The 9,051-nt window shown below is 44.1% G+C and overlaps 1 protein-coding gene across 1 annotated transcript in view; it reads left to right on the top strand.

The window, feature by feature from the left end:
• Positions 1-2,047: 2,047 nt before the first annotated feature.
• KNDC1 (kinase non-catalytic C-lobe domain containing 1) overlaps positions 2,048-9,051 on the top strand; it is a 129,276-nt gene continuing 122,272 nt past the window's right edge. The window contains exons 1-2 of the mRNA XM_084635433.1: positions 2,048-2,361; positions 6,270-6,468. Coding sequence (XP_084491559.1) covers positions 2,269-2,361; positions 6,270-6,468 — 292 coding nt within the window. The 5' untranslated portion in view covers positions 2,048-2,268. The remainder of the gene's footprint in view (positions 2,362-6,269; positions 6,469-9,051) is intronic.

The raw sequence follows: 9,051 nt of genomic DNA, 5'->3' as shown, positions 1-9,051 counted from the left end.
CCTTGTCCTGCCTGCCATGAGTCAGCTCCCTACCTCCAAAGGCAACATAAGCACTCCCCTCTCAACCTACCTGGGTCTGACATCCCTCTGCACGCTAGCAATAGGCACACTCCCACCACTAAGGCCCCCAGAGCGTCCCCCTCAAGTGTCCAGTCCCTGCCCTGTTCCACTGAACGCTCTCTCACTATTCACAGATTCACTGCTCCCAAAGGGATAATACACCCCAGCTTATCAGTTACACCTCAGATCACTGCTCCTCATAACATGCAGCACTTAGAGATAAATGTATAGTGGTAAAAAAGTAAAAGTTTTTTTAACAGAGTTTCAAGTGATGGCACGTAAAAATATTGGAAACAAATGGTTATTTATAAAATCATAACATGCATTCTGGAGCCTAGACTTGTTAGTTACTGTCATGCCTTATAGGACACAACTCACCCCAGATCCTTCCAGCATATTACAGTCAGTCTTGGCTGTGATCTTCCATTCATGAGACAAGCCATGCTGTCAGCTTGCCTCTTCAGTGGAAAAAATTCAGGGTGTTTCCCTGCACCCCTATTTATACTCCCCAAATCTATTGTCTTTACCATAAACAGGAGCCCCTGGCTGCTTGTTTTTTTCCTATGTGCTTTCTTGTCAATTTCACAATCTCTTGATTAGTATTTGGCACAGTCTGTACAGTGGCCTCCATTGTGAAGAAGACACTTCACAATAAACCCCTGACCACACAGATGGAGAAAAGCATCTCTTCCCTCTTGCTTGCCAGGAGCATGTTTATCACATTCTGCGGACCTGCCATACCTCATATACTTTCAGAACACAATTTTCAGTTCAGATTCATAATTCCTTAAACATTATCCAAACATACATTTCACAATTATCATGGTAAGTGGGATGTTGACTCTTGGTAGAGATCTCACAAGCTACCCTTTAATGATTATGCACATATCTGTCCCAAGGGATCCCTCTAAGCACCCAATCTTCCAGTTGGCATCAAAGGGTCCCTGGGTCATAAGTACCTGGATACCAAAATCTGTAATGTATTTAGCCTCACAACACCTGTGAGGTTGGGCACTTCTCTTATGCCTATTTTACAGCCCGGGAACTGAGGTACAAAGAGGCTAAGTCACACAGGAAGTCTGTAGCAAAACAGGGACTTGAACCTAGCTGTCCTAACTTGTAGTCCAGTGTCCCAGCCACTTTCTCTCAAGGTGAGGGGTCCCCGGTGGTAGATCAAATTGCAGCAGAGTGTGTGCATTTGCGGGGATGGGACAAAATTAAACTAAGTTTAATTTAATGTCCAAGTGGAGTGAAAGCAAACAGAAAATGTTATCATTGTTAAGGCCCTGATCCCGCAAACCTTTCCCGATCCAGATCCCTGCACTTGCCTGGAGCCCCACTGAAGTCACTAGAGCTCCAGGGTCCACTTCCATGAAGCCCATTGCAGGACTGGAGCGTGAGGTTTGAGGATTGATAACATTCAGTTTCCAACATCAATATCTGGGCTGACGGTTTTGGAAAGCCCTGGCAAAGGGCCAGTCTGCCAGTGCATGCCGCAGGCTTCGCTCTCCGAGCCCGGCAGACCAGACACAAACCAACCCGCGAGCATCAATCAGCCTGCGCGCCGACACCCACCCCGAGCTCCGGCGGGCGCAGAGGGAGCACTGCGGCAGCGGCGCGGCTGGCGGGGCGGGGGCCAGCAGGGGCGGCAAGTTGCTGCCTGAAGTTTGCTCCGCGTTAGTTCGGAGCGGAAGGGGGCTGGGAACGGGGGATTAAAGGGGGGGGGGCGGTGATTCTCAGGGCAGGCACCTGGCTGCGCCGGGAGGGCTCAGTAACCCAGGCCGGAGCCAGCGGGCCGAGGCCCCCTGCAGCGGAGGAGCTGGGGAAGGAGGCGGCTGCTGCCTGGGGGAGCTGCAGTCCGGCCCGCGTTGCTCAGGCAAGGCGCGGCGGCGGCGGCCGTGCCCGTTACTATGGGATCGCTGCCTTAGCGAAGCGGCGGGGGGCGGAGGCACGGCGTGCCCCGGGCAGGGATTGCAGGGCGCGGCACCCCGGGGAGAGGGAAGCGAGCGGCGTGGGTGGGGTGGAGGGCTCGAGGTGCCTGTGTGCCGCGCTGCGGGCCAAGGGCAGGGCTACAGCCCGGGGCCGCCCCGGGGAGCCGCCCGGGGGGCCCGAGCAGGCGCTGGGAATGAGCCGCAGAGGGCTGGGCTTGGAGCCCGCAGCCAGGCTGCTGGGGTGAAGACTTCGCCTGCCACTTCCTCCCCAGGCGGCATGGAGGCTGTGGAAGCCGCAGTGGCTGGGTTTCCGGAGGAGGAGGTGGGTTGCTATGACTTCGAGCCGCTGCCGACGCTGCTGGAGGATGAGGTGAGTGTGCCAAAGTGCAGCCTCCCACCCCCCTTTGGCAAGAGCACGCCCTCGTCCCTGAAGAGCTCTGGCTACTGCGCGCACCTGTGGGCGAGACCGACCCTTCCCAGCAGCAAACTGTGGCCCCAGCGCTGCACTTGCTGGAGTAGCTTCTCGGGATGAACTTGTTTGTGTCAGCAACTCCGCTGCTAGTTCTCCGGTCGCGGTGCTGCTGGCCTGCGCTTCCCGGCCTGCCCTTCCCTGCCTTCGGTTGTTTACGGCGGGGCGCTGCGCTGCGAGAGCGGAAAGTGTGGACTTAATGGGGAACTAACCCTGTGGTAAACGCGGACTGGCCAGTCAAGGGGATATAAATCCACTTCCACAGGGACCCGATCATCTTAACTCAGTTGTAGGGAAAAAGCCGGATTCTCCTACCTTTTAAAAGTTGTGAGGGCAAATTGCTTTTACTCTTCAAAGCAGTAAGTTATAAAGGAAATGTTCTGAACTATCTTTTCCTGCAGAACTGTAGCATGCAAACATCTCTGGGCAAGGATTTATGATTAGCAGTTATCAAAAGTCTGGGAAGTCTTATTACATAGGAACTAGAGAAATATATTTAGGGGCCATACAGAGACATGTTTCATGTCAATAAGATTATCTTGCTCCCCTCTTCCTAATAATCCCAGAAACCTGTGTTCCTAATGGATTTACTCCCTCACACCCTGCTTCTTGATACCCCATGTTCGTCAATATGATTTAACTGTTGTATGTCTGCAGACTAATGTCACAAATGTTGGACTATGACTTCATTGTAGCATTTAATAACAATGACTCTTAATCAGACAAAATCACATAAATCCCCTTCAGTAAGCAGCAAACCAGTTTTTCTTCTGTGAAAGCTTCGCTGTTGCCATGTTAACGGCCTTTAACAGGCAGTTGGAAAGGCTGCTAAGTCTGTTTATACTGTTGTGCTAAACAAACATGTAAAGATGGAACTGTCTCTAGTTCTGAGTTGTTGTGTCATACATAATTCTACTCTTGCATTATTGATCTCTTCCTTCATAACTCAAGGAATGATTTGGAGAGTGTTGCTTGCCTGATTGGCTAGCATTTGGATAACATGGACCAGAAATAGTTTAACTAGTAGTTTAGTGATGGATACATTTCGCGCATTGGGTTCAGTTGTTAAATAGCACTTTTCTCTTTCTTCTTACCTCTCTGTCAATTTCAAGGGTAGAATCCATCAAGTGGTAACTGTGAAGAGGGAGTAGCCTAAACCATAGAGAAAGCTCTTAGCAATGCAAATAATAAATAATTTGGAGGAGGGACTGGCTGCAGTTCTTTTCAAGAACTCAAGTAGGATCAGGTAATCCATTTTTGGACATTGTCCGGTGACCTCTGTTTCCTTGAGCCTGTCACATGGTGAAGATTTAGCACAATCGTTTTTGCTCTCAAGAGTTGAGTGTGAATCCAAATCCTTTAGCAAATTGGAAACTAATCGGGGATACCTTTTTTATTCCTCAGACTGAACAAGATTATTGTCTTCTGCAGGTGTATGAATCATGATTCAATAAGTTTTCCATGACTACCCTTTGGAAGATCTCTCAGACTGCTCTCAGGATATTAAGGGTGCTTCCTGACACAATTATTGCATTCTTAGGAATATTCAAGAAGAGTGATTAAAAGTTGAAGACCTAAAAGTGTGGGTGGTGGAGGGGAAAACAACTTCTTAATCTCTTAAAGCTCTATAGAAGAGCTAGGCATTTATTAAATGGAGCTTGACTGCCATTCCTGGCAAGCTCTTAAAAGTCCCCATTTGAATAGATACTCTATATTCTTGTTTTGAGAAATGTCTTTTTTGCTGTCTGGTTTGTCTAAGAATATTCTATTTCTTCTCTGCTCACTCTGTCAGATGCCTCTTTATATTTAAAATGTTGTCTTTCACATTTAAGTATGTCTTATGGCATAGTTTACTGGTGGCAAACCTCCAGGTTGCCTCTGGACCACAAAGCATGTGCAGAATCTGCAGAATCTAAGCTTTCATTTGTCTCCCTCAAAGGGTTTCTAACCTCATGATAAAGATCTTCCAAATATGATCTGTGTGATAACACAAGCTATGAGTCTACAGATGACTATAAGAAATGGCTCTAAGAGTCTGAGTTCTCCTTGACCCTTTTATTTCATTGAGATGTTAACTTGAAAGCCTGATGAGCCTTGAACTTGAAGGAAAGATTTTTCAAAAATGCCTAAGAGATCTAGGAACACAAATCCCACTAAAATCAATGTGCTCCTAAATCCCTTAAATGTTTAGAAAATCTCCTCAAGATTTAGCATTATTTTATTTCTGATCCTTTTAAGAGAAGGGAGCATGGGGGTGGAAGAGGAGCCCAATAATATAGAATTGGGAGGTGTTACAGAGAGGGAGATGCTGAAGGAGGAAGTGGAAGAGACAGACTGGGAAAGAGAAGAGAAAGGAGAATCAGAAGACCAATATGGTGGTGTTTCTAACGTTGGGAATATTTTTCCCATTAAGTGATGCTGAATGCAATGATACAGAAGTAACAAATATTAATGACTATGTTAATAAATTTGCCTTTACTCCATCCCAAAAGAAAAACAAACAAAAATCAATTGTTAGATATTTGTAAAATATATGTTCTGTAACCCGAAACCCTTCACTAACTTTTTATAGCTAAACTCAGTTCTAAATATCTGGAATTTTGGAGGTCTGAGAAATGTCAACTACTTATTAGAGCTTTGAGAAAATTGCTACTATGTTTTTTTCCTGACTAAATTGTAATGAGTATGTATCTAGCTTGAAATTTTGCCCAATTGTTTCATTTTTTTAAAGTTGCTTGGGAAAGGCAAATACGTTTCTTGTGGTTACTGCCCTTATCTTGGGGTCCTTATGTTGTGTAGGATTCCTGGAGGTTTCATCACATGACACAATCTTTAATAAAAAAAAAACCTTTAATTCCTGGAGATTCTAGGACGATCCTGGGGGGCTGGCAATAGTAACTGTTGTGTGATAATACAGCTATTAGGCATGGCACTTCTAGCCATAAGCTTTTTATCCAAGCAGCTTCCTAAAGCATACAGTCATAGAAGTTAAAAATTGAAAGAGCCTGTCAGATCTTCCAGTGCATTGTCCTGCCAATGTAAAGTTATTCTCTACTCTAAACTAGACTGAACAAAGCAATACAAACTTCTAAATGTCTCCAACAGAGCTTTCGCCACGTTTCTTGGAATTCCCACACACAGCCTAATAAATAGCACAGCTGTGAAGACAGACCGCCTTATTTGTTACCTTGACCATTAGGTAGCACTGGATAAACAAAAACCTGGGGCTACCATCAGGCACCTGGAGGCTGTTTATCTAAAATTTTGACTTATGCCCCTCCCACAAAAAAAATCCAACACAAAACATGTGTTGCACCACCTGAGGCTCACAAAAGAGTTACAAACACTAATTAAACCTTGCAATGGCCCCGTTCAGGAGACAGGTGGGGGAAACTGAGGGAAAAAGAGCTTAAAGTGACTCCCCCAAGGTCACACAGGAAACTTGTGGCAGAGTCGGAAAATTAATCCAAGTCTCCTATGACCCTGTGCCTTTACCTCAAGACTATCCTTTCATTTTAGTGTGGTGCAGGAGTGTCTCAATTTAAATATATTGCAAAAATACCTGTTTTCTGAAGTTAATGTGAGATCTTTGCACAGGTTGACTGTTTCCCTTAAGACACTTTTTGTGCTGAATATGCTTTATATTAAATACTTGAGGGGTAGGAGTGGGAGGTTAAATTCTTTGTCCTAGGAAGTCTGAGAACTTGCTAGAATCACATCAGGTTGTGTATTGTAGATGACATTTGACACAATTAGCTACAAGTAATGTCATCAAATGCAGAGTAATTTCTGAATTCATGTCTTGGCAGGAGAATGTGTCCCTTGCTGATATTCTGTCACTGCGGGATAGCTGTCTTACCGAGCAAGATATCTGGGCAATTTGCCTGGAGTGTAGCCATTCTATGAAGAGCATCTCCCATTCAGCAATCTTCCAGACACTTTGCATTACTCCTGACACTTTGGCTTTTAACACCAATGGCAATGTGTGCTTCATGGAACAGCTCAGTGGTAAGTATTTATGCTTCTAGCCAATTTGTTAAAAAGTATGCAAAGTCATGCTGAGAGCATGTAATAAAACATTATACACTTCAAACTTTGATGTAGAATTAATTAGACTGCAAAGCAGAATTTCTTGATAAATGGTTGAATGGCGGTCCATATAAGCACTCTACATTTACTAGTTATGCTAATATTGAATAAAGGTTTCTGATTGGATTTAGTAAGATCTTGGATCCACTTGTTTTCACAGATTTTTTTTTTTTCCCACATGAATTTATTGCACTTACATTTTAAACATAGTAAATTATGGACTTGTGCAGACATGAGTTTGCATGTCTGAAAGTATGGGCAAAGCATAATCGGGGTGCTGCTTCTCTCACCACTTAAAATATGTCCATGAAATTACAAGTATGGCTAAAGAAGGTGGGTATTTGGCTGTAGATCTAGCAGTAGAATAGATGTGACCTGATAAAGCTTTCACAGAATGGAGGATTGAGTGGTGTCTGCATGTGGCGGAATGTAAGATCTTTATGCCTCATTGGAAACATGAGGATACTGCCATTCACAAAAGGACTTATGATTTCATTGTGAATGAAAGTCTATTATTGGATAAGATGAAATCAGCAAAAATCTCAAGAGCCTTAGTCTCTCACATTGCAAGAAATACTTGTGGCACCTTAGAGACTAACAGATTTATTCAAGCATAAGCTTTCATGGGCTAAAACCCACTTGATCGGATGTATGCAGTGGAAAATACAGTAGGAAGAGATAGATAGATATAGATATATATATAATACGCACAGAGAACATGAAAAATGGGTGTTGCTATACTATAACAGTGATCAGTTAAGGTGAGCTATTGTCAGCCGGGGGGGAACCAACCCCCCCCACACCACCTTTTGTAGTGATAATCAGGATGGCCTATTTTCAACATTTGACAAGAAGGTGTGAGTAACAGTGTGTGTGGGGGGGGGAATAAACATGGGGAAATAGTAGGTAGATCGTGCCAAACCAACCTGATCTCCTTCTTTGAGACAGTAACAGATTTTAGATAAAGGAAACACAGTGGATCTAATTTACCTAGATTTCAGTAAGGCGTTTGATACCGTGCCGCATGGGGAATTATTAGTTAAATTGGAAAAGATGGGGATCAATATGAAAATTGAAAGGTGGATAAGGAATTGGTTAACAGGGAGACTACAGCGGGTCCTACTGAAAGATGAATTGTCAGGCTGGAGGGAGGTTACCAGTGGAGTTCCTCAAGGATCAGTTTTGGGACCAATGTTATTTAATCTTTTTATTACTGACCTCGGCACAAAAAGTGGGAGTGTGCTAATGAAGTTTGCGGATGATACAAAGCTGGGAGGTATTGCCAATTTAGAGAAAAAACGGGATATCATACAGGAGGATCTGGATGACCTTCTAAACTGGAGTAATAGTAATAGGATGAAATTTAATAGTGAGAAGTGTAAGGTTATGCATTTAGGGATTAACAACAAGAATTTTAGTTATAAACTGGGGACGCATCAGTTAGAAGTAACAGAGGAGGAGAAGGACCTTGGAGTATTGGTTGATCATAGGATGACTATGAGCCGCCAATCTGATATGGCTGTGAAAAAAGCTAATGCAGTCTTGGGATGCATCAGGGGAGGTATTTCCAGTAGAGATAAGGAGGTTTTAGTACCGTTATACAAGGCACTGGTGAGACCTCACCTGGAATACTGTGTGCAGTTCTGGTTTCCCATTTAAGAAGGATGAATTCAAACTGGAACAGGTACAGAGAAGGGCTACTAGGATAATCCGAGGAATGGAAAACCTGTCTTATGAAAGGAGATTCATAGATACTGAGGTCAGAAGGGACCATTATGATCATCTAGTCTGACCTCCTGCACATGCAGGCCACAGAATCTCACCCACCCACTCCTGTGAAAAACCTCACCTATCTCTGAGCTATTGAAGTCCTCAAATTGTGGTTTAAAGACTTCAAGGAGCAGAGAATCCTCCAGCAAGTGACCCATGCTACAGAGGAAGGTGAAAAACCTCCAGGGCTTCTTCCAATCTGCCCTGGAGGAAAATTCCTTCCCGACCCCAAATATGGCGATCAGCTAAACCTTGAGCATATGGGCAAGATTCACCAGCCAGATACCCGGGAAAGAAATTTTCTGTAGTAACTCAGATCCCACTTAATCTAACATCACAGGCCATTAGGCTTATTTACCATGAATATTTAAAGATCAATTAATTACCAAAATCATGTTATCCCATCATACCATCTCCTCCATAAATTTATCGAGTCTAATCTTAAAGCCAGATAGATCTTTTGCCCCCACTGCTTCCCTTGGAAGGCTATTCCAAAACTTCACTCCTCTGATAGTTAGAAACCTTGGTCTAATTTCAAGTCTAAACTTCCCGATGGCCAGTTTATATCCATGTGTTCTTGTGTCCACATTGGTACTGAGATTAAATAATTCCTCTCCCTCTCCAGTATTTATCCCTCTGATGTATTTATAGAGAGCAATCATATCTCCCCTCAATCTTCTTTTAGTTAGGCTAAGCAAGCCAAGCTCCTTGAGTCTCCTTTCATAAGACAAG

Source organism: Lepidochelys olivacea (genome assembly GCF_965140295.1).
Source record: "Lepidochelys olivacea isolate rLepOli2 genome assembly, chromosome: 7".
NCBI classification, from domain to species: domain Eukaryota; kingdom Metazoa; phylum Chordata; order Testudines; family Cheloniidae; genus Lepidochelys; species Lepidochelys olivacea.
The sequence above is the reverse complement of the archived record's forward strand: the minus strand, read 5'-3'. Positions and strand labels throughout refer to the sequence as shown.